This window comes from Saccopteryx leptura, chromosome 5 (assembly GCF_036850995.1).
Source record: "Saccopteryx leptura isolate mSacLep1 chromosome 5, mSacLep1_pri_phased_curated, whole genome shotgun sequence".
Taxonomy (NCBI): Eukaryota; Metazoa; Chordata; class Mammalia; order Chiroptera; family Emballonuridae; genus Saccopteryx; species Saccopteryx leptura.
The window spans coordinates 64,772,179-64,798,105 of NC_089507.1; the positions used below are offsets into that span (position 1 = coordinate 64,772,179).

The 25,927-nt window shown below is 39.1% G+C and overlaps 2 protein-coding genes and 1 pseudogene across 3 annotated transcripts in view; 2 read left to right on the forward strand and 1 right to left on the reverse strand.

The window, feature by feature from the left end:
- Window positions 1–19,390, reverse strand: part of HELQ (helicase, POLQ like) — a 48,756-nt gene extending 29,366 nt beyond the window's left edge. The window contains exons 1-8 of the mRNA XM_066385465.1: window positions 19,030–19,390; window positions 17,271–17,988; window positions 12,305–12,483; window positions 11,121–11,321; window positions 10,631–10,703; window positions 6,640–6,737; window positions 5,444–5,542; window positions 5,030–5,175 (exon numbers count right to left, since the gene is read on the reverse strand). Of these exons, the coding sequence (XP_066241562.1) occupies window positions 5,030–5,175; window positions 5,444–5,542; window positions 6,640–6,737; window positions 10,631–10,703; window positions 11,121–11,321; window positions 12,305–12,483; window positions 17,271–17,988; window positions 19,030–19,221 (1,706 nt within the window). The 5' untranslated portion in view covers window positions 19,222–19,390. The remainder of the gene's footprint in view (window positions 1–5,029; window positions 5,176–5,443; window positions 5,543–6,639; window positions 6,738–10,630; window positions 10,704–11,120; window positions 11,322–12,304; window positions 12,484–17,270; window positions 17,989–19,029) is intronic.
- On the forward strand, window positions 11,477–11,576 carry LOC136407326 (U6 spliceosomal RNA; annotated as a pseudogene).
- Window positions 19,391–19,514: 124 nt separating the features above from the next.
- On the forward strand, window positions 19,515–25,586 carry MRPS18C (mitochondrial ribosomal protein S18C). Of its 2 annotated transcripts, XM_066385876.1 has the most exons (6): window positions 19,526–19,724; window positions 20,520–20,572; window positions 23,129–23,212; window positions 24,139–24,196; window positions 25,230–25,289; window positions 25,374–25,586. In XM_066385876.1, exons 1-6 carry the CDS (start codon window positions 19,625–19,627, stop codon window positions 25,448–25,450), a joined length of 432 nt encoding a protein of 143 aa, XP_066241973.1. In that variant the 5' UTR covers window positions 19,526–19,624; the 3' UTR covers window positions 25,451–25,586. The 2 variants fall into 2 exon arrangements, with proteins under 2 accessions (XP_066241975.1, XP_066241973.1); XM_066385878.1 differs by lacking the exons at window positions 23,129–23,212; window positions 24,139–24,196 and having other exon boundaries at window positions 19,515–19,724.
- Window positions 25,587–25,927: the final 341 nt, after the last annotated feature.

Consider the following 25,927-nt stretch of genomic DNA (forward strand, 5'->3'; position numbering starts at 1 on the left):
TCAACTGTAATTAAAAAATAAAAAATATTTAAAAAATAAAAGACATTCTTGACTAAAGTCAAAGGGAGTAACAGCTACAAAAAAGATAATAATAAACAAATCAATTAAAAAATGGGAGAGGACCTGAACAGACACTTCTCCCAAGACGACGTACAAAGGCCAACAGATGCATGAAAAAATGCTCATCTTCACTAGGTATTTGAGAAATGTAAATCCAAACTGCAATGAGATACCAGCTCACACCTGCTAGATTGGCTATTATCAACAAGATAGGTAATAAGTGTTGGAGAGGCTGTGGAGAAAAAGAAACCCTCATTTGCTGCTGGTGGGAATGCAAGTTAGTACAACCATTATGGAAGAAAATATGGAGGTTCCTCAAGAAATTTAGAATAGAACTACCATATGACCCAGCAATCCCTCTACTGGGTAACTACCCCCAAAACTCAAAACACTGGTATGGAAAGACATATGCACCACCAAGTTCATCACAGCATTATTCACAGTGGCCAACACATGGAAACAACCAAAGTATCCCTCGATAGAGGATTGGATAAAGAAGATTTGGTACATAGATATAATGGAATAATACTCTGCCATAAGAAATAATGACATAGTGACATTTATGACAACATGGATGAACCTTGAGAACATTACACTGAGTGAAATAAGTAAATCAGAAAAAACCAAGAACCGTATAATTTCTCACACAGGTGGGATATAAAACTGAGACTCATGGACATAGATAAAAGTAAAGTGGGCCCTGGCCGGTTGGCTCAGTGATAGAGCGTCGGCCTGGCGTGCAGGAGTCCAGGGTTCGATTCCTGGCCAGGGCACACAGGAGAAGTGCCCATCTGCTTCTCCACCCCTCCCCCTCTCCTTCTTCTCTGTCTCTCTCTTCCCCTCCCACAGCCAAGGCTCCATTGGAGCAAAGTTGGCCTGGGTGCTAAGGATGGCTCTGTGGCCTCTGCCTCAGGTGCTAGAATGGCTCTGGTTGCAACAGAGCAATACCCCAGATAGGCAGAGCATCGCCCCCTGGTGGGTGTGCCGGGTGGATCCCGGTTGGGCGCATGCAGGAATCTGTCTGACTGCCTCCCTGTTTCTAACTTCAGAAAAATACCAAAAAAAAAAAAAAAAAAAAAAAAGTGAAGTGGTTACTAGGGGGAAGGGCAGAGGTGGATTAAGGTCTGTTGAGGCCCCGGGCACAAAAGAAAATACTGGGCCCCTTAAAAAAAAGAGAGACAGAGAAAATAAAAATTCATATTAACCATATTTTTAAATAAATAAAAAATATTATGTACTATTAATGTTAAAGTTGCACATATGAAACCAAACTTGGTGTCATTAGAAAAAAATGTAAAGTTGGGGTTTTGTGGGGCCCTTCAGAAGTCAGGGCCCAGGGCATACGCCCACTGTTAAATCCACCTCCAGGAAGAGGAATGTAGGAAAAGGGGTGGAAGGGAGCAAAGAAGGACAAATGTACAGTGACGAAAAATTATCTGACTTCAGGTGATGGGTATACAATATAATCAACCGTTCAGATGCTATAGAAACGCTTAACCTATGCACTTGTATTAATCACTGTCACCCTGTTAAATTTAATTTTCTGAATAAAATTTTTAAAAAAGGTAATATTCCTTGAGACTGAGATAATCATTTCGAAATAATCTGCTTTAGTCTTTGCACTTAAATAGACATACAACCATATTCTATTGTCCAGGGCAGGGGAGAGGGTACTGTACCTGCTTCCCACAAAATTTATGATAAGGAGCCAAATAATTAAGATCCAAGCTGAGGCTGTGGCCGGTTGGCTCAGTGGTAGAGCATCAGGCCACCGTGTGGAAGTCCCAGGTTTGATTCCCAGGCAGGACACACAGGAGAAGTGCCCATCTGCTTCTCCACCCTTCCCCCTCTCCTTTCTCTCTGTCTCTCTCTTCGCCTCCCACAGCCAAGGTTCCATTGCAGTAAAGTTGGCCCGGGTGCTGAGGATGGCTCCATGGCCTCTGCCTCAGGCACTAGAATGGCTCCAGTTGCAATGGAGCAATGCCCCAGACGGGCAGAGCATCACTCCCTGGTGGACATGCCAGTTGGATCCTGGTCAGACACATGCGGGAATCTGTCTGTCTGCCTCCCTGCTTCTCGCTTCAGGAAAAAAAAAAAAAAGATACAAGCTGATATCCCAAGACTCTCAAAAAATCATGTTTTAAAACCACTATTGAGCCTGACCAGGAGGTTGCGCAATGGATAGAGCGTCGGACTGGGATGTGGAGGACCCAGGTTCGAGACCCCAAGGTTGCCAGCTTGAGCGCTGGCTCATCTGGTTTGAGCAAAGCTCACCAGCTTGGACCCAAGGTTGCTGGCTCGAGCAAGGGGTTACTCAGTCTGCTGTAGCCCCACAGTCAAGGTACATATGAGAAAGCAATCAATGAACAACTAAAGTGCCACAATGAAAAACTGATGATTGATGTTTCTCATCTCTCTCTGTTTCTGTCTGCCTGTCCCTATCTATCCCTCTCTCTGACTCTCTCTCTCTGTCTCTGCAAAAAAAAAACCCAAAAACAAACTACTATTAAATAAATTCAATAAAAAAATTAAAGTATAAAAATAAATAATAAAAATAAACAAGCAAGACCACTATTGATAAAAGAACCTATTTAACTCTAGATTTCACTTCATCTATATCTAAATTATAGAATAATATAAAAAGTGTTATTTCAATATGACAACACTTCAGTCAATAGCCACAAGAAAATGAGCTAAAACTATATACTCAGCTTATAAAAGCAGCAAGTAATATGGAAAACATAGCTTAGAGGAAATTTTCCTTTGGAAAGAAATTGTTAACTCCTATCTTTTAAAGAAAATATCAAGTATCTATTTTAATTCATTAACTGAGTGTTCTGGAGAAGTGATTCTTAAAAATGCTTCAATATTAAGCATAAACATTTATGATCCAAATAAACCATTTTCATTAAAAGCAAAATAAGCCTGACCAGGGGGTGGCGCAGTGGATAGAGCGTCGGACTGGGATGAGGAAGACCCAGGTTCGAGACCCCGAGGTTGCCAGCTTGAGCGAGGGCTCATCTGGTTTGAGCAAAAGCTCACCAGCTTGAGCCCAACGTCGCTGGCTCAAGCAAGGGGTTACTTGGTCTGCTGAGGGCCCGCGGTCAAGGCACATAAAAAAACAAACAAACAAACAAACAAAAAACAATAAATAAAAGCAAAATAAGCCCAGTGGATGAAGCACTGACCTGCAACGCTTAGGTCACCGGTTTGAAACCCTGGGCTTGCCTGGTCAAGGCACATATGTGAATTGATGCTTCCTGCTCCCCCCCCCTTCTCTCTCTCTCTCTCTGTCTCTCTCCTATCTCTAAAATGAATTTTAAAAATCTAAAGAAAAGAAAAGAAAAGAAAAAGCAAAATAAGTCAAGGGTATAACTTCTAAACTTCAGGTCTCCCAGGCAATTGTTAGTCTCTAAATTTCTATGTTACTTAGCCAGTGCTATATTACCTTATATTATTCTAAAAAAATGAGCAATTTACTGAGAGTACCTCAATGATAATTTTGTTCAACTTTTATAATCAACATCATTATTATAAAGGCACGTTATAGTTATAAAATGGAAAACTCTGCATCTCTGTGCTAGGCAATGAATTTAACTCTATTTTAGACCAGCCCGTGACAGCAGGCCTGGGAAGGGGGTGGAGGATGACTAGGTTAGAATCCAGGGTAAAGCTCTGTATCTAGAACTGGCTAAGGGGCCAAAAGTCTGAAAACAAAATAATAAAACCACATGAGAAAAGTGCAAAAACCTGGACTGCTCATATTTAAAATCACATTATACTCATCGCTGTGAATATAACAGAGCCAATATTAAATTACTATAAACCTACAAACTAGTAAAATTCCTTAATTACTTAGAAAATTCAATATAAATGTCCACACAACTTAAGTGTGAAGCTTACTAAGGAAACAAAGGCACTGTATTTAATTAAAGAGAATATGAGCTGCAGATATGACCTATCCCCATAGTAATTATGATGATTAGTCCTTTTTCCACCTAGGCCAGTGGTTGACCTTGGCTGCAGGTTGAACTTGCCTGGGGAGCTTCACAGAATGGTGCCTGGGTCCTCCCATTAGAGATTATGATTTGTTTAGGATGTACCTTGGACACTGAAAAAAATTTTTTTTTTTTTTAGAGAGAGAGAGAGAAGGGGGAGGAGCAGGAAGCATCAACTCCCATATGTGCCTTGACGAGGCAAGCCCAAGGTTTTGAACCGGCAACCTCAGTGTTCCAGGTCAATGCTTTATCCCACTGCGCCACCACAGGTCAGGCCGACACTGACATTTTTAAAAGTCCCTGATTCACTGTGCAGCCAAGGTTGAGAATCATGACTCTAAGCCATTATATTAGCATTCTCTTATATGTAGTCTTAGAATTTTTCTCTGGCTATTTTACATATATGAGTTTCTTTTCTCTTCTTTTTTAAGAGAGAGAGAGGGACAGACAGACAGGAAGAGAGAGATAAGAAACATCAATTCTTCATTGAGGCACCTTAGTTGTTCATTGATTGCTTTCTCATATGTGCCTTGACCAGTGGGCTGCAGCCAAGCCAGTGACCCCTTGCTCAAGCTGGCGACCTTGGACTTCAAGCCAGCAACTTTTGGGCTCAAGCCAGTGACCATGGGGTTATGTCTATGATCCCATGCTTAAGCTGGCGACCCTGTGCTCAAACTGGTGAGCCCATTCTTAAGCCGGATGAGCCCGTGCTGAAGCCGGCAACCTTGGGGTTTCAAACCTGGGTCCTCAGTGCCCCAGGCCAACACTCGATTATTCACTGCATCACCACCTGGTCAAGCTATATGAATCTCATAATTAAAATTTCTCCAAGGTCAAGGCTTTTCAAATCTATTATAACCACTTAACAATGTTCTGCAATATGTTAGTGTTTCTTGAATAAACAGGATACAGAGCATTCAAATTATGACAAAAATAAAACAGAACAGAATATTTTTAGAAGATTTACATACTTGCTTAAAAATTTGCATATCATTTCTGCTACGTTTTCACAGTTCTTCTTAGTGGGACAAAAAACTAAGCAGGAATAATTGGGAATAACTTCTGTCACCAATGCTACCAAGTGATCAGGATCCATCTTTTTCAGTGTATCAGAATACTGCATAACAAGATACAGCAATAAAGTAGTTAGCAACCACAAAAACCTGTCATTTTACCAGTGTGCTTTGAAAGGTAGGTAAAGCCATAAAGTTAAATTTTAAAAAATCTGATCATTTAAATAAAATAAAATCTATATTGTACATCAATATAGTTAAGTCTCGCTTTTACTTTAGGTTAGTAGGATATTGTTAGGTACATTTAGTTTTCAATTAAAGCACCTGGGCAGAAAGTCTGGCAACCCTGGGTTCAAGGGTTATTACCGTTACCTTATAAATAAGGAGACGTGAAAAAGTCATGCCATTCTCAGCTTTTCTGTCAACCTCATATATTGCATCATTTATTTTCACATATTCTTTTAATTCAACCTCAAATTAAAGGGATATTTGCAGTTATTAACACATATAAATTCCTTTTTCCAGAGTTACAAATTTTGTAAAATATGTTGTAAAAAAGGATACCTATACAAGGTAAGTAAAACATGCTTTCACTTAAAAATATTTTCTTTACCATTTTTTCTATTTCTCTTAAATAAAAGTAGAGATTAATATTCTTAAAATATACTTTTGAATTGAATAGCTACATATCTAAACAGGAACTATAGTACAAATAAGTTAAATGTTCATACTCTTATCTTTTATTGAAGAGTTATTTGTGTTATTTCTCATGGATCTAAAACTTTCTAATATTTTATTAGTTGTCAGTTTTTATTCTAACTACCACCATATTACTTTGAGTATCTGCAGACAAAAATAAAGTTTGTAAATATAGCTTACTGCATTTTCAAAAGAATAGCAATTAGCAATTAATTTGACAATTAGGGCCATAAAATATCCTTAAAAGTTTCATATATGATGCAAATGTACAAACATCAACTTTCATATTAAAATTTGGTGATTCTTAAAAATAATTTTCTGAAAACCCATTCAGAGACAGAACATGTACACTACTACAGCAGATACATTTATTTACTCTCTTTAAACATTTCGGGAATACTACTATTGAGGAGTTTAAATTTAAATCCACATGAAGTCTAGACTTATTTAAAAAGAATTGTAACTGCTAAGAATAAATACTTTAACTTGGAAGATACCTTTTTTAATGTGCTAATAATTCAAAACATAAATCACTAAATTCTGACTGAAAACTTTTACCTTAGAGAATAAGAAGTGGACAAATAGAATGGGTCTGGAAATTTTCATTCAGAAACTACTCATTTATTGAATATTTGGGCCAGCCACTGTTCCAAATCCTACAGATACAGTTCAGTCGTGACCCAAGCCAAGATCCCTACCTCACAGAGTTCACATTCTCTATAAATTCTTATTAGCATATAGCCATCGTGAGTGGAGTTATAGCCCTCAACTACTCTATAATTTTTTTAAAATATGGTACATTTGTTACTATTGTTTCTAAGTCAAATGATACATAACAAATCAGTACAGTGTAAACCCCAGGTACATACTGGTCTGAACTGACTGGTGTAATATTCTGCTTGGAGAAATTCTCTCAGGTCTTCAACATTGTTCAATGTTGCACTCATACCAATAATTTGAGTTGTTTCTAAACAAAGAAAAAACCACAAAGTATTAAAAAAATTTGTTATTTGGTATATCATAATAGTAATTTCAGCAATCTTTTCCTGTTCTAAAATTTTCCTGAGTGATTTGGAAAGAGGTTGGGAGAGGTAAGAAAAACACAAATATATTATCAGAGTATTAATCTGGCAATCAAAGAATGAAATTTTTCTCAGATCCTAAGAGTTACTATTTAGAATTTTATAAAATTTCAAACTTGAAAAAAAAGTAGGGGGAAAGGGGAGGGGCACAAAGAAAACTAGATAGAAGGTGACAGAGGACAATCTGACTTTGGGTGATGGGTATGCAACATAATTGAACAAGATAACCTGGACATGTTATCTTTGAATATATGTATCCTGATTTATTGATGTTGCCCCATTAATAAAATAAAATTATTAAAAAAAAAACTATAAAAAAAAGTAGGATCTTTATCAAGACTTTTTTTTTTTTTTTTTTCATTTTTCCGAAGCTAGAAACGGGGAGGCAGTCAGACAGACTCCCTCATGCGCCCGACCGGGATCCACCCAGCATGCCTACCAGGGGCAATGCTTTGCCCCTCTGGGGCGTCGCACTGTTGCGTCCAGAGCCATTCTAGTGCCTGAGGCAGAGGCCACAGAGCCATCCCCAGCGCCCGGGCCATCTTTGCTCCAATGGAGCCTTGCTGCGGGAGGGGAAGAGAGAGACAGAGAGGAAGGAGAGGGGGAGGGGTGGAGAAGCAGATGGGCGCTTCTCCTGTGTGCCCTGGCCGGGAATTGAACCCGGGACTCCTGCACACCAGGCCGACACTCTACCGCTGAGCCAACCGGCCAGGGCCTATCAAGACTTTTAAACAATTATGAGTATAAATATACTTGTTGCTATTTGGACCATCCTTGTAAAGAGTTATGATAGGTTCCACAGGTTCGGCTCTATGCATGTATATAGCGTAGGGTGCAGGGCTGCATGGAACCTAAACTCTTGCCACATGAAAAGTACTTTATGTGATCTTGGTATCAGGTTAACTTGATTTTAAAATAAAGGTGGAATGAAACTCATGAAGCTGCATAACTTACTGGGCAGTATAGAAATGCTGCTTTTCACAGACCAGCTATTGAATAAAAAAAGAAAAACAAAACAAAAAAACAGAGAAGAACAAAAATAGACAAAGAAAAAATAATTTAAAAAAACCCACTAAAAATAAAATTTTTAATTAAAAAAATAAACAAAAAGAAAATTAAAAAATAAAACAAAGAAGCCTTCTTAGCAAATGCTTCTTCATTGTTTCTGTGTTTTATCTTTTTCTTTAATTAACCAAGTAGACTCTATTACTTATTGTCTGGTGAATAAAATGATTAATTGCTAGTTATCAACAACCAATTTGAATTTGGTAGTGATGTTTAGACATGTTGTTCTCTCTCTCATTCACAGAATAGCATGTGTGTTGTTTTACATATCTGAAAGAGATGCTCAAAGATTAAATTAGGAGACAGCCAACTTCTCCAACTTCTCAACCTGGGGCTTGTCAATTAGATATTAACTTCTAAAATTCCAAAATTATGTTTTTACCTGAATACATGCTGTGCTTTGCCTTGAATTTCATCATGCAAGATCTTATCTGAAGGAGGACTATGTGTTGCCCTTCCTACTCTGCACAGGTGGCCTATGAAGCTGAAGAGGTGAGTACGCAACCAGATTAAAAAAGGCTGTGCTAGCCTGACCAGGCGGTGATGCAGTGGATAGAGCTTTTGACTGGGATGCGGAGGACCCAGGTTCGAAACTTCGAGGTCACCAGCTTGAGAGTGGGCTCATCTGCTTTGAGCACGCTCACCAGCTTGAGCCCAAGGTCGCTGGCTTGAGCAAGGGGTCACTCAGTCTGCTGTAGTCCCCCAGTCAAGGCACATATGAGAAAGCAATCAATAAACTAAGGTGCCACAACGAAGACTTGATGCTTCTCATCTCTCTTCCTGTCTTTTTGTCCCTATCTGTCCCTCTCTCTGTCTCTGTCAGAAAGAAAGAAGGAAAGAAAGGCTATGCTAAGAAATTTGGGATTAATGCGGAAAAAAGGGGAAGCTACAAAAGGACTGTAAATAGTAAAATAAACTAATGGGATCTGCATTTGGGAAATACCATTCTAACTGCACTAGAGAAGATGGGTTTGGTGGAGGAGAAGGAAGTGATCAAGTCTGAAGGCAGATGAAAGTTTTCTATGTTAATCTAGGTAAGAAAGGATGAGGTATTGAGCTAAAAGATTTAGTAGTAAAGAAGGATAGAAGAGAGAACTTAAAAATATATTTATACGGTAGACCAGATAGAACTTGGTTGCTGACAGAATGGACAAGAGTGAAGGCTGTAAGATTCTGGCTTGGCTGGCTGGCTGACAAATAGTGGCAAGGAATTCAGACTGAAGAATGGGTTTGAAGAAAACGGGTTAGACTTGGACATGGTGAATGTGAACAGTTCACAGGATATTCAAGTAGAAGGGTTCAGCTGGCAGATGATATTACTTGGAAGAGAGCCATAAACTGGGATTGCAGATCGGAAGCCATCAGCATACAGGAAGCACTTGAAGTCATGAGTGTGCGTAAGAATTAGCAGAGGCTGACCAGGTGGTGGCGCAGTGGATAGAGCGTCGGACTGGAATGCGGAAGGACCCAGGTTCGAGACCCCGAGGTCACCAGTTTGAGTGCGGGCTCATCTGGTTAGAGCAAGGTTCACCAGCTTGGACCCAAGGTCGCTGGCTTGAGCAAGGGGTTACTCAGTCTGCTGAAGGCCCGTGGTCAAGGTACATATGAGAAAGCAATCAATGAACAACTAAGGTGTCTCAACGTGCAATGAAAACCTAATGATTAATGCTTCTCATCTCTCCATTCCTGTCTGTCCCTGCCTGTCTCTCTGACTCTCTGTCTCTGTAAAAAAAAAAAAAAAGAATTAGCAGAAACTGTATGAAGTAGGAAACAAGGAAGAGCCTAAGCTGATTCTATCATAATGCCAATGTACATAATGAACATGCTTAGAATAAGGTGTCACAAAGGAGAACAAGAAGGAAAAACTAAGGAGATTAATTTCATTTAAGTATCTATTGCCCTGGCTGGGTAGCTTAGTTGGTTAGAGCTTCATCCCTATATGCCAAGGTTGTGAGTTTAATCCTTCCCCCACCCCGTCAGGGCACATACAAGAATCAACCAAAGAATGCATGAATGGGTAGAAAAACAAATAGATGTTGCTCTTTCTCTCCCTTCCTCAAAATTAATACATAAAAATATTAGATTTTTAAAAATTAATTCTTAAGATTTGACCTTTAAAATTAATAATTTTTGCATACAGAAGTTAAGTTACTGCACTAGCATATCATTAAATAATAAAGGAGACATTTAGAATAAATATTTCTTGTACATTTAAAGACTATCCAATGTTGCAAATAGCTCCTTAAAGTGACTACAGGAATACACCTCATTATTGATACGATGATGATTCTGATGGTGGCAGCAGCAGCAAAATCTTATAGAGTGCTATGTGCTAGGCATTGCTGAATGCTCTACATGTGCTAACTCATTTATCCTCACAACAGTCCCATCAGGTCAGTCCCATTATTATCCCATTTTACAGATGAAGAAAGAGAGGCTGAGTCGCCTTCATAAGCACACATAACTAGCAAGTGAAGGATAATGACAGGGATGTCCTCCTGTCATAAATGAAATGTTAACTTCATTTATCTTCACAATTATCCTCATTCTTCCAACAAAAATTTATAAGCTTACCTTAGAAATCAAAGTCTAAAGCAAAAATCTTAAGTATTTTACTCAAGGTTAATAATCTAGCTAGTGACAGAAATAAGTCTTATAAGATCTTTGATTATAAATCAATTACGGCAGTTACCACATTGGAAAAAATACTCACTGCTAGTGTAGAGGATTTTTGCTAGGGTCATTTCCAGCACAGCCCCGCGGCTTCCTTCAGCAATCATGTGCAACTTGAGATTTTTATTAAAAAGGAAAAAAGTAAATCTGCATATAATGACTATATAAAACATGCATATGCATATATTTGTATGAAATGAAGTAATATTTGCTTTATAACTCTTAAGCATTTTGGATAGAGCAACTAGAGTACATATGCATTATTTCACTGATATCTTAAGTTAATGAGGTTTGGGGGCAACGTGTTGACAGATCTGGAATCCATAAGTACATTATAAAATCAAATATACACACACATATATTCATTCTGCAAGAAAACAACACAAAACTGAATTTAAGATCAAGTCTGTTTCCATCTGTATTGTCTGTTTATTAAAATAAATTATTCTCATAGAGGTACTAAGCAGATCCACATGATAACTCAGTATAATAAAAATGTTGATAAACAAGTTACAAAAGTAGTAACCCACCTCATCTACAACAACCAGACCCAGACTGTCAATCCTTCCACTTTCAATCAAGGAGTTGATCAGACCATGTCCTTTTTCAATAGTGGCAATATATAGTGATTTCTTTTCCCTTCTTTTAATTGGAGGAAATTTTCCTTTGCTTCCAGCATATTCTTCCACAAAGAAACCCAGTTCTATACCAAAGCTTGACAAACCCGAAATCTAGAATATTAGTCAAAATAAACAAACAAAACAGAAAAATAAAAAGTTTAGTTATTAAGTGCTCTCTGGGATTTAAAAATCTAAAATTCTATTTAATACCAATCAACAGGAACAAGGTCACAGATAAAAGCATGTAAGAAATGTCATTATAATTAGTGCTCATTTCGGCAGCACATATACTAAAATTGAAACAGTAGAGATTAGCATGGCCTATGCACAGGATGAATGCAAATATGTGAAGTGTTCCATATTAAAAAAAAAAAGAAATATCACAATGTATTGATCTTTGCAAGAATAAATCCTACTTTTATTTATTTATTTTTATTCTGCAAGTATGTTTATTACAGCTGGAGCCGGTGACACAAGGAAGGCACAAGGATAGAAGCAGTGACTGGAGAGAGCCTAGACGGGGCTGCTCTGTCTAGAAATGTTGGGAAACCAGTGGGCTGCTCTCAGCGCTCGCTGGAAGGTCAGGGACAAGGGGGCTTTGGGGACAGGTTCGGGGGAGCCCTGGACAAGCTGCTACTGTCCACTGCTCCCTGGATGCAAGTCTCATGGGGACCCTCAGAATTTAGGAGAAAGAAAATTCACTCAAGAAGGAGATTCGATCCTTTCGAAGAACGGAATGCCCCAAGGAGGGCGCACCACAACTTCTAAACTACTTAATAAATGAGAAAGTAAATTTCAACTGTCTCCTCTGAGGTAAAAAAAATTAGAGTAACTCATTTATTTTGATAAAATAATTGAAAGCAAACTAAATATCAATAGAGCATTCACAATGGAGTTTAATCCACCAGTTTAGATGGGAAAAGATTTTCAGTTAAGCACATCATATTGCTTTTGGCGCATTCTAAAACTATTAATTCTCCATCATTAATAGAAAAACCTGCTTTCAGTCAATAAAGTTACACATGCTAGTTTTTATATCTTAATGTCATATGTCAAAATAACATTAGCAAGTACCACTTGTTAAAAAAAATCACCTTTTCTTGGACAATTGCCACATATGGTAGAATCATTAAAACATCTTTCCGCCGGCAAAGCAGTTCTTGTAGCATTAAAATCTCAGCCACGAGGGTTTTTCCACCACTCGTTGGCAAGGAGTATATTAAATTTTTTCTTTCCTGCACAGAATTCAATGTTAAGCAAGTATGTTGCCAGTCTGTGGAATTAAACAAAAAGCATTATTTTTCTCCTAGTTCAGTCTTAATCTTAGAAAGTTTTCTAAGAAGGAAAAGTAAATCCCACCTTCTCATAATGGTATGAGAGGGGGTAAACACACAATATGGTATAAAGAGATGTGTTGTAGATTTGAACACCTGAAACATGTAAAATTATGTTAACCAGTGTCACCCTAATAAACTCTATTAAAAATGGAACTATACATCAATAATAAATGTCAAAATCCCCAATGTGTAATGTGCATAGCAAGTGAGAGTCTACTTCGAATTCAGCCTGGTCAGTGGAGCTCTCCTACTCACCAGCTGCAAACTTAGGTGTAAGATACCAGCAGGGCAGGCTTTGCCTGCTGGACAAGTTATCACCTGAGACATCAGAGCTCCAGGACAGTACGTGATTTATGTGAATTCTAAGACTTTCCTCTTATACTCTGCAAGGAGATTTTGTAAGCTTCCCTTTCCCGTTCACTCAAACACCATCTTAGAGAAATAGGGGAGAAGAAAAAAAATTTATGAGCATTTGTACAAACCAAGGACTATTATTTAGTTCTCATGAGGAGCTGAACTTTGAATGGCCTGAATACCATTTAAACCGGATAGTTAAACCATAAAACCTTATTAATTTGTGTATCTAGGGTTTCCACAACTTAGCACAGTGGAATTTATGAAAAGCATCATGTCAGAGCCAAAACATGTTGTGAAAACTAGTATACCAGTAATTACTTTGTAGGGTAATTTGATAATGTGGATCATCAGAAGTCTTCAAAATGAGCACCAGTATCTTAATCACTAGAAAAATGGAAAAAGACATTTCACTGTAGGGATAAATGCAAATGACTAATAAATACATGAAAAAATGCTTAGAAAAATAAATAAAGACCAAATAACTATCAAGAAATTTTAAAAAGGCCACTAATGTAAAAGCCACCTGGCCAAAGTGGAGACAAACAAGCATTCCTGTGTACGGTTTATAAGAGCTTATAAACTGCTAGTCTTTTTGGAAAGCAATTTAGCATATCAAAAACAACATTGCACATCGTCGATCTAGTAGTGTTACTAGTATTCTTCTAGAACTCCACTCCCATCGAAACAAAGGGACATATAAAGATTATGTGCAGGATGTTCATCGTGGCTTTGTTTTATATAACAAAAAGCCATTAGGGGGTAAAGGTTGAACAAATTTTTTGCACAATCATATAGTTCTTTGCAACTTGAAAATGGGGAAATAGATTGATTTATATATGCTCAATACACAGTTAAGTGAAAAAAGCAGATTATAAATGTGTCGAACAGTATGAACTCAATTATGTACAGATATTAGAAAAATTGGCCTTGAATATTTTGCATGTTTTCCCAAAAAGATTAAATTTAAAAAATGATTGACAGGTTATAATACAAAGGCATTAGAATAGTTAAATATCAATGAGTTACAAGTGACTAACTTATTGTGCATTTTTGATAATTCTCAAATATTTACAAATGGCTATGTACCCTTCTTTTTGCCTGACTGGTGGTGGCATAACGGACAGAATCTCAACCTGGGATGCTGAGGACCCGGGTTTGAAACCCCGAGGTTGTTGGCTTGAGCGTAGGCTCACTAGTTCGGGTGTGGGGTTGCTGGCTTGAGCGTGGGATCATCATGAAGCGATGGTCGCTGGCTTGAGCCCCCCACCAAGGCACATATGAGAAAGCAATCAATGAACAACTAAAGTGATGCATCTATGAGATGATGCTTCTCATCTCTCTCCCTTCCTGTCTCTCTCTCTCTCATATACAAAAGACTATGTACCTTTTTTTACTTTAAAATATTTCAGAAAAAAATTTTTTAATTTTTCAAAAATCCTTAAATTTAATACTTAAATATTAAAAAACTTCAGACTGGTACCGCTTGTTAGTTATCAAACTGCAGATGTTTCTATGAAAATATAACCTGACCATATCTACATTTTATCCAACTCAGATTTTTAAAGTATAAAATGACAAAAATAACAAATACTTAGGTATATTATCATCAAACATTAAAAAAGTAAATTAGAACTTAGTTCTCAACATTTATATAAAACACATTAAGCATGTAATTCTACAATGAGAAAACAACCACTACACCATGAATAAAGTTAAGTTTCTCTTGCTCAGTGGTTCTCAAACTTTTGGCACTTCAGTGTGCCCTGGAGGGCCTATTAAAGCAGACTGCTGGTCCCACCCCAAGAGGTTCTGATCTATCAGGTTTGGCCTGGGGCCTGAGAATTTCATTCCAACAATTTCCCAGGTAATGTTGATGCTGGGGTTCAAAAACTGGTCATGTAATTAAGCTTATTTTGCAAGTAAAAAGAGATAAAGTTATTAACCAAAGTTCATACTTCAAAACTACTAGATACTGATAGTCATTACCAAAGTCTAATTTGGCATATCCTAAACATAAACTATAACTTGCAATACAGCTATTGTTACTTTTATTATCATCCTTTGTTAATAGATCAGAAATTAAGGCTCAATATGCTAAACTTGTGTTTAAGTGACAGGGCCAAAATTCATAAGTAGGCTGACAACCCGCAGCAGTTAAAAATCAACCGGAGTAGCCCTGGCCAGTTGGCTCAGCGGTAGAGGGTTGGCCTGGCGTGCAGGGAACCGGGGTTCGATTCCCGGCCAGGGCACATAGGAGAAGCGCCCATTTGCTTCTCCTCCCCCAACCCCTCCTTCCTCTCTGTCTCTCTCTTCCCCTCCCGCAGCCAAGGCTCCATTGGAGCAAAGATGGCCCAGGCGCTGGGGATGGCTCCTTGGCCTCTGCCCCAGGCACTAGAGTGGCTCTGGTCCCGGCAGAGCGACACCCCGGAGGGGCAGAGCATCGCCCCCTGGTGGGCAGAGCGTCGTCCCTGGTGGGCGTGCCGGGTGGATCCCGGTCGGGCGCATGCGGGAGTCTGTCTGACTGTCTCTCCCCGTTTCCAGCTTCAGAAAAAAAGATAAATTTTAAAAAAATAAAAGAAAAAAAAAACCGGAGTATACCAGGCTCAGTGCTAGTTACATAATAAAAAGACGAATTAGATAAAGCCCTGTCCACAAGTACTCATTCTGGTAGGAGATGCAGATTAAACAAAGACAGGTGCTAGGAGAAAAGCAAAGGAAGAAAGTGAACACCTTCCGGAGCTATACACATCATTAGCTCTTAAACTACAAACCTCCCAATTTAAAATTAGACTCTTGTAGAGTCTTATATTACCGTTTCCTATAGTGCTACTTCTCCAACCTGAACCGAGAACCCATGTTATCATATGGTTCTTGAAGATACTTAGCCGGTGGGAGTGGAGTGGAGAGAATAAGGGATATAAGTGATGATGGACACACCTGACTTGGGCTGGTTAACACAAAATAGTGTACAGATGATGTGTTGTACAACTGTGCACCTGAACACTGTATAATTTTAAAAGTATCACCCCAATAAATTCAATTAAAAGGGGGAAAAATAGGAGTTTCAAATACTTAGGCACTGATTGGTTGATAGGCTGATCTTCCAGAATAGCAGCAATAGCACCTTGTCTAAAATGACACGTATTTGAAATATAGGCAAGAATACAGAATTTTTGAAAAATATTATATGATACAGTTATTCATATTCTTTGCACTTAAGTCTTAACTTCAGTTGTCTTAATGTTTAATTTTAATCTGCTATCACAAATACTGGCTTCTTTCATTCAAGACATCTCAGTAGTCAAAGGAATTTCAACAACTACGTTTTGGTAGAGAAGACAGACTCAGCCAAGGAAACATACCAGCTAAGAAAACTGAGGAGCAGCTAGACAACTAGAGAAAAACAGGAGTGGAACATATCAGGAAGTGTTTTAAAAAGTCTGGTCAATTGTGTCAGGTAAGCTACTAATAAGTCAGGAAAGGTAAGAACTAAAGATATCATATCTTAAGTGAGCACAGAACCCAGAATTCAAGTGGGTTAGGAATTATTTGAGTTAGCAAAGGGAGACAGTGAGGATAACAAGTTTGAGAAGTGTGAGTACAAAGGGAAGAGGTTCAGTAGTAGCCAGATAGGGTAGGTTGCAGGATTCATACTTTTAAGTGAGAGGAGGGGAGATAGTGAGACAGAACCTCCTATGCACCCTAACTGGGACCCACTCTGCAATCTCCATCTGTGGTCAATGCTCAAATCAACCAAACTAGTTTTAGCGCCTAAGGCTGATGTTCAGACCAACCAAGTCACTGGTTGTGAGAGGGGAAGAGAAGTAGATGGTCACTTCTCCTGCGTGCCTAGACTAGGACATCAGGCTGACACTCTATCCACTGAGCCAGCTGGCCAGGGCCAACACATTTTTTTTTCCTTAAGTTAGAAGCAGGGAGTCACAGACTCCTGCATGCACCTGACTGGGATCCACCTAGCATTCCCACCAGGGGGCGATGCTTTGCTCATCTGAGGTGTTGCTCTGTTGTGGCAGGAGCCATTCTAGCGCCTGAGGTGGAGGCCATGGAGCCCTCCTCAGTGCCCAGGTCAACTTTGCTCCAATGGAGCCTTGGCTGAGAGAGGGAAAGAGAAAGATAGAGAAAGGAGAGGGGGAAGGGTGGAGAAGCAGATGTGTGCCCTGGCGGGGAATTGAAACCGGGATTTCCATATGCTGGGTCAATGCTCTACTGCTGAACCAACTGGCCAGGGCCAACACTTTGTTTTTAAGATATAATATATGACAAGGAAGGATGTGCATTTTATTGCTTTGCACTAATGTCATTGTAATGGTGGCAAAAAAATGTTCATTCCAGCAAAATGCATTACCATATAATTTTTCAATTCCCCTGAATTGAACATAAAGGTCTCTGACTTTGCTGGGTAATGAATAAAAAGGACCAAGATCATCTGATGATGACTCTATTGTTTTCTTAGCAACATTAATTTCTTCAGATAGGAGCATCTCTTTGAGCTGTTTAGTCCTAGAAAACACTGGTGTTTGGGCCTTTGCATTTCCAGTCATGGCACTTTTTAGATGATCTTTAAGACTTTTCCTCCTTTTCACATCTGAACTAGTTCTGATCTTAGAAGAGGATTCATCAGTTTGCTGGGGTTGCTCTATGCTATTATGGGGCAATTTCTCATTCACAGTCTTGTGAGAGGATGAGTTCCTATCCCTCTCTTTAGTACACCAATCGTCCAAATCATTTGAAGAGTTCTGCAAATTTTCAAAATATAAAACCTGTGAAGAAGGCAATTCATACATAAGATCAGCTCCAGGTTTAATAGAGACGTCTTCATGCCCACTCTGGTTCTTTGTACACTCATCTGTTTTTAATTCAGTACAGCTGTCTACAGTAGTAATGCTGAGTTTGTGATGTTTGATGCTTTCTGAACAAAGATCTTCAGTGGCAAGGTCTGTATCGGGTTTCCTATTTTCATGAACTTGCATATATTTTTGTTCCAGGTCATCAACTTGAGCTAAAAAGGAATTTTCAGCAAAGCTATCATAGTCACCAAACATGTCCTCTTCACTATCATTATTCTAGAAAGAAAACAAAAATAGTTATGATCAATTCTAACTTTATTAATAAAAGTTTCAGCCTTCAGCTATATCAGGTATATAATTAAATGGTAACACACCCATCACAGACCTAAATGTTAATCACCCTATAAAATATATATTTATCATTCCCATTTTATAGAAGAAATGGATGCCTAGAGAGCATAAATGATTTGCCTAAAACTACACTCCGAGTGCACGGTGATGCTGGGATCCTAATTCTTAAGCCAATGATAAGTCCTTCACATGATAGATAGCAAGACTGATAGACATTATTGATATGTCATCTCACTAGAAGTTCTAATACTGTACCACCCCTACCCTCCTAGACTCCAATGTACAGAGAGTGGTCTGTAACAGAATCATGTATGTACTACTGGACACTCCAAGGAGATTGTCCCTAGGTATCTGAAATTGAGAGGAGTCTGCACATTGACCTAGGGTGGTCTACTAAACAGAAGATATGTAAACTCGGAGGCAGCAATATAGTGCAGCGACTAAAAACACAGGACTTGGAGTCAAACGTAGTTTCTTAACTTCTCAAGGCCTGATTTCTGTTATAAAATCTAGATAATGTAACCAGCTTAAGGAAGTACCCAGCACATAACTGGTCTGCAGCAAGTGGCAGATTTTACTGGCACAGAAGCAGCAGTAACTTCGACTCTAACTTTGTGTCTCAGTCATACTTATTCGCCACGTGTACACTTTTTAAGTGTTGGCAGTCTGCATTTCACATCTATGTAAGTACAGGGATAACGAGGCAGTACCTCACAAGGGAGAATGAACAGCAATAACAGAGGTGAGGTAAGCACACGAAGACTAGTATATAATCGGTCAATTGTTTGCATCTGAGAAGGAAAACGTCAACATTTTGGGGTTTCAAATTCCATTCCTTCGAGAGCTGGTCTCCCATGCCTCTTTCAGTGGGGATGCGCAGTAGGAGACCTGGGTTTGTATCTTTGTCCAAAGGTGTGAAATGGGACGAGAAACCCGGGGGGAATTTGAGAGCTGATGGGGCTGTACCTCAACCAGTTGCACGCCCACAGTTTTCCGTCGCCGGCTCCCAGCCACCATCTCCTCCTCCTTCTCCTCCTCCTCCTCATTGTCCGGCTTGAGCTCGGCCGTGGTAGGGGCCGCAGAAATGATACCTAGGCTAGGGCGGTTCCTTTTGCGGACAGACACCCGCCGGCGGATGCGGGAACCATCTTCATCCATGGCAGGGACCGAGGACTCTTGCCCGAACGAGGTCCCCCGTGACCCAGCCACCAAACCCCAGAGAAGGGGCTAGTGGAGGACAAGCACCTGAAAGTAAGGCCGTTAGCTTATCCATTCACCTTCGCGAAAGACCACAAATTTAATTGCTCCCGGACCGGAAGCGGAGGCACACACGTACAGCCCGCCTTCTTCTCGTCCAATCACAAGCGACGCAGGCTCGCCGCGCGCTGAGACTGGGAACGTAAAAGCTCTGCGCAGACGCGTTGACAATTCTTTTCTTGGGTCCCTGGCGTTTGCCTGCGGAACTTCTAAGGGGAGTCCAGGCCACCCTGGGGAACAGCACCGGAAAGGACTTGTCAGGGCTATTTAGAAAGAGGAAAGGAAGAGGGAGGACCGAGGAACCATGTCATCTGTGTTTGCTGTATGTAGTGGTTTAGGGAGGAAAAATTCGACGTACTTTGTAACGGCTGCTGTCAGCCTTCCAAATCCAAGAACTCACGCGGGTAAAGTCTCTATTTTGCGTTCGTTGTAGTTTTGCAGCCATTTCCTTAGCCCTAATTAGGTTGGTGGTGTGTCGCCACTGTTAGCTAACAGCGTCGGTTTCCAGGCGATGTAAGAGTTATTCCAAGCTAGGTGGGAATCTGTACTGGCTCATGACATGACTAGTATTTTGAAGCTGAAAAGGGCGTGAGATATATTTTCTAATACTTTTTTTTTTTTTTTAACATAGCAGGAGAGTAATGAATGCTTATTAAAAGGAGGCAGGGATTTGCCTAAGAACTTCTGGTTACATTATTTAGAGTCAACTTAAGGAAGGGACATTTCTAAGGTCACCCAGCAGCAAATTCCAGATGCCTGAGTTCCCAAATCAGGACGAAATTGTGACACAGGCTTTTGAGTCTATTATTTTTGCACTTTTTTCTGTTTATCAATAACTACTCTCTCTGTAGAAGGTCGGTTACTCATCCTCCCTTTGGTATGACAGTCTCTTTCTGTTCCTTCTCCCCTAAGTAAGATATTTGCATTAAAAATATGTTTCTGACCATGGAGTGAAGGGAAATAAATATTAAAACAGCAGATTAGAGGTTGTATGGGTGGGTAACAGGTGAATATGCCCTTTCCTAGAGCCCTGGAAGGCACATCCATATTAAGTTTTTATCCAGTCATTGTGAGTTAATGAATATAAAACCTGTCTATATTCAGGTGTCCCTTGATTTATCTTGCCAATATAAAACAATTTCTTTAGCTACTCAGCTAACAAAAAGAATTGGTTTGTTGCTGTTTCTGTTTAATTGCAGTGCTGTGGAGAAGTTGTTCACAATATAAACAGGTAACCAGCAATGAGGACCTGGTAAGAATTTTTTTATTCCTTTTTTATAAGGCATTTGCAAATATGACCAAATTCTTATTATTTAGCTGTTTGAATAGAGTTCAGCTAAAGGCCAAAACAATAATCATTAGTCTGAGTTTGAAAATGATCATTCATTGATGAGTAATGACTTGAGTTTTGAAGAAAATTCCTAGATTCCTAGCAAGAAGCATGGCTTCTATGATACCATGTTTTCTTTTTCTTAAATTTAAGGATATGTGCTTTGGGAATTAAAAAATGTTGTTTGGGTGGATGGAATAATTGCAGATAATCCAACAAAGGCATTTTACAAAACTTACAGGTTGACTCTGTTCCTCATTTCAAATTCAATTCTATCCTTGTCCCATTCATCACTCTTTTGAGGGATGAGGGCTGTATTAATAAATGAGGGATCAAATTAAAGTTTGATACCAGGACACTAAATACAGTTTCTTCTATTCTATAGATATATTTTTAAGGGTTTTAAGTACTAGGATTGGACCTGGGCAATATAGGTTTTCTTGCCACTTGCAAAGATAATTTGATACTAATCAGAGCATACAAAGCACTACAGTGTAGAGAAGGAATATAGTCATTACTGGAGGTCCTCAGGTTACAACAGTCTTGACATATGGTGTTTTGAGTTTACGACGCTCACTCCCATAAAAAACGTAAAAAAAATTGAGACTCAGTGTTTCAGCGTATGCCGTTAGTGTCAATATTTATAGACTATGTGGGTGAACTAGTTTGGTTGTGTTATGTTGCAGTAACAGGGCATATGAGTGAGAGATGGCTCACTCCTTTTTTTTTCTGTTACTACAGTATAGTGTACAGCAGTAGTCCCCAACCCCCGGACTGCAGATTGGTACCGGTCTGCAGAGAAAGAATAAATAGACTCACTCTTGACGCTTGTCTCGGTCGGTCACATGATACATTTATCCATGTAAATGTATCACCCTAAATCCGGACCCTAAAGGCCGGTCCGTGAAAATATTTTCTGACATTAAACTGGCCCGTGGCCCCAAAAAGGTAGAGGACCACTGGTGTACAGTACAGTATATTTATGTCCTTTTCCTTTTTCTGTGGCTTAGTTGTGTTTTTATATTCTAGATTATGATTTTACAACTGTGTTAGGATAGGTAAGTGATTTAGGCTAGGGTGTGTTTTGACTTACACCAAAATTTGGGTAATGTCACTGTTGTAGGAACAGAACTGTGTTGTAACCCAAGGACCCCCTGTACATGTGAGCTGAAAGTAAATTGGATTAAGAAAGTTTGAGGACTTGAGAAAAAAAAGCACTCTAGTCCTCTGAGCATCTATCTTAGTCATTCCATTCACACCATACTTCAAGATAATAAATTATTAGAACTCCTTTGTAGGCCATAAACCCTACTGAGACTAATGAAAGCTATGTGATCTCTCAGAAAATGGCACAGTCCCATTCATTTGAAATTTTACATAAAACTACAAAGGTTCAAGGATTTCACAGCCATTTCTACGTTGAGAATCTCTAGACTAGAGATGCCTACATTCATTGTAAGAGGGAGGCATTGTGACAAACGTTGGAAGCAGTGGTGAAAGAAAAAAAGAAAGGCTGACACAAACTTATAAAGCAGTCTGGGAGCCACAAAATTATAGTCAAAGGACCTATATTAAGTAAGCCATGGGGGCATTGTCTCTGTAACAAAAATGGTGATAAAACATCTGATGGTGAAAAATGGGAATGGATTTAGGAATTATTCTAACCTAAAAATTGCATATATCTGTGATTATTTTCTTACTATTTTTTTCTTCTTTTCCAAGAGAGAGGAGGGGAGATAGGTAGACTCCCGCATATACCCCATCCAGGATCCATCCAGCAACCCCCATCTGGGGCCAATGCTTTGCCCATCTGGGGTCATGCTCACAACTGAGCTATTTTTAGTGCCTGAGGTGGAGGCCATGGAGCCAACTCAGCACCAGGGGCCAACTTGCTCGAGCCAGTTGAGCTATGGGTGCAGTAGAGGGAAGGGAGGGAGGGGGAGCGAGAGGGGGTGGAGAAGCAGATGGTCGCTTTTCTTGTGTGCCCTGACTGAGAATCAAACCTTGGATATCCACATGCCAGGCTGATGTTCTTACCACTGGGCCATCTGGCCAGGGCCAGATTTTCTTAATTAAAAAATCTAAGTTAAAAACTTTTAGTCATTCACAACCTGGGCAAAACATTTGAGGAATCACTTAGTGCAGATTTCATTTTTTTCTCCCATAAGCCCTTTTTTGTCTCCAAATACTATATTTTATCTTAGAATCCTCCATGACAATTCCTCTTTAGCCAAAGTAAAACAAAGAACTTGTGCAAAATATGGAAAAGCACACTGAAATCTTTATAGTGATAAATCCTTTTAGAGGTATTTGTTTTTTTCTTTTACAATGTCAGAATGTAGTTTTATTCCTTTTCATGGTAAGAAAGGTAGTACTGATCCACTGGGTAGATTTAAATGTGGTAACCATAAGATTTCATTTTAATTCAAAATTAACACATTAAACTTTATTATCAAATTCTTTCCCCCTTTATTCCAGCCTGTTCCAATGGAAAGTCCTTATAAGGAGCCTCTTAAAAAATGTATCTTGTGTGGAAAACGTGTAGATTATAAGAATGTACAGGTGAGATCTGGTTTTACTTCACTAGGATACTTGATTTTAGGATTTTGTTTATTAGTCCTAACTAAAAACAAGTCTGTTTTATAACAGGTTTTGTGGAGGGGCAGCTGTTTTAGCAACATCATAATTTCCAATCCAGTTATATTTCTATGTATAAGGCATCTCTATTTTATTCTAATAAGAGCTCACTATGGCAGTAATTCTCAGTTTCTGGGGGTGAGTAGTTTGGAAAAAGGCTCCTCTGGTAAAGTTGATCTCTGTACCTCACTGCCAGTATCACTGTTTCAAATACAATTTTATTTGTTGTGTAGCTCTCAGCAATTTAAGTGGCAAATCTGGGATAGAAAATAATGTTGGACTTTATACTGATAGTTGCCTTATATGGAGAAGAACCAAGAAATTTTAAAATGTAACATTTTAGGATTATACATAGTGCTAACAACACTGCCTAGCATCTGGAAAGTGCTAGAATTAAATTAATGAAACATAATTACAGCAAATGTCTCAATGTACCTTTTGAAGACTTCACTGTAGTCTGATATTATGTGACAGCCTATCATGATAGATGAAATGTTTAGTATTTTGTTGTAAGCAGGAGTATTTTAGAAAAGTATCTGTAAAAAAGTTAGGAAAACGGCCTTAGCACTGAAAGAATATGCTCATTAATCTGTTGTATAGACTTTTTGAACAGACTGGGTAAGAGATATTAACTTTAAAAATCACTTTAGTTCCTTAAAAAGATGACGTACTAATAGGATAAGTATAGGTCTGTATTTTTCATACTTAGGAAGTTTGCCTGAAATTTATTAACAGACCTTTACATAACTTGAAGGTGATATGAGGTATGCTTTTTTTTTTGAAATTTACACAAGTTTGAGTAACAAATGTATTAACATAAATTTTTTCCTCTTCAAATAAAACCTAAACAGCTTTTGTCCCAGTTTATTTCTCCGTTTACTGGATGCATTTATGGAAGGCACATAACAGGTATTTTGTTCTCTTTTATGGCAACTTATAAACCTACCTTTGTTATTTAAGAAAACTGGCAAAATTTGTTTTCAAATAATGCTACAAATCACTATTAGAAATCTTAGTATTGCCTGACCAGGCAATGGCGCAGTGGATAGAGCATTGGACTGGGATGCGGGAGACCCAGGTTCAAAACCCCAAGGTCGCCAGCTTGAGCCCAAGGTCGCTGGCTTGAGCGAGGGGTCACTCGTTCTGCTGTAGCTCCCCAGTCAAGGCACATATGAGAAAGCAATCATCGAGAAACTAAGGTGCCACAACAAAGAATCGATGCTTATCTCTCTGTCACCAAAAAGAAAAAAAAAAGAAATCTTAGTATTTAAGAAAGCATCTTAGTCCAAGAGGGGTATTATTTTACATGTCTTCGTATACTCAGGTAACTATAAGCTGATGTGTAGAAAACTTGAGATCTTCATATACTCAGGTAACTATAAGCTGATGTGCAGAAAATTTGAGATTAAATTGTGTTGGTATTCTGGAGTATACTATAATCACTCCTAGACTATTATTTAAACAGGAGCCTATTTCCCATAGGCCAAATTGGGTCTGCCACTTATTTTTATAAATAGCTTAGTGTAGTGGTTTTCAACCTTTTTACACTAGGGTACCAGAGAGAATAGAATTATTTCGGGGACCGCTAAGGCAGAAATCACCCTAAGCGTAAACAAATTCGATCAAGATCATTGGGTCTATAATCTTCATACAACATCGGGGTGGTTAACTCTTTAGTAGAACAGCCTGAAATTTCCGGTGGCTGGTCCACGGACCTGCGGTTGAAAACCACTGGCTTAGTGTATGTAGTTTCTATGGCTAGCTGCTTTGTGTGTTAGAAAAGTGGAGTTCAGAAGTTATGACAGACTGTATAGCCTGCAAATCTTAAGGTATTTACTCTCTGGCTCTTTAAAGGTTTTCCAAATCTTCCTTGATTTAGATAGTTGTTAGGCATTTTGAATATTGGCATTTTTTATGAATAAGAAAGAATTTTCTTTTATAGGTCTTTGTGGGAAGAAACAAAAAGAAATCACAAAAGCAATTAAGAGAGCTCAAATAATGGGTAAGAGTATCTGAAAAAATGGTCTGGGCTAATCAAAATTTTGCCTGTTATCTTTTGTGAAGAACTTTAATTGTTTCTTTACAGGATTTATGGCAGTTACATACAAGGATCCTGCGTATCTCAAAGACCCTAAAGTGTGTAACATCAAATATCGGGAGTAAATTATATCAAGTTATTGTTAAACATTTTAAAATAAATGGTTGTTGACTCAAACTCTAAAATCTAATAACATTTAGAAAAATAGGCTTAAAATAAATCTTTCAACCTATAAATTCTTTTTATTAATATGAAATCTTATGACGAAAGTGTTTCAAGAGTGATGTGTTTCCTATCCATATCAGTGAATGTTCATTAAATAAAACTAGAGTACCCTGGCCGGTTGGCTCAGCGGTCGAGCGTCAGCCTGGCGTGCGGGGGACCCAGGTTCGATTCCCGGCCAGGCCACATAGGAGAAGCGCCCATTTGCTTCTCCACCCCCACCCTTCCTCTCTGTCTCTCTCTTCCCCTCCCACAGCCAAGGCTCCATTGGAGCAAAGATGGCCCGGGCGCTGGGGATGGCTCCTTGGCCTCTGCCCCAGTGCTAGAGTGGCTCTGGTCGCGGCAGAGCGATGCCCTGGAGGGGCAGAGCATCGCCCCCT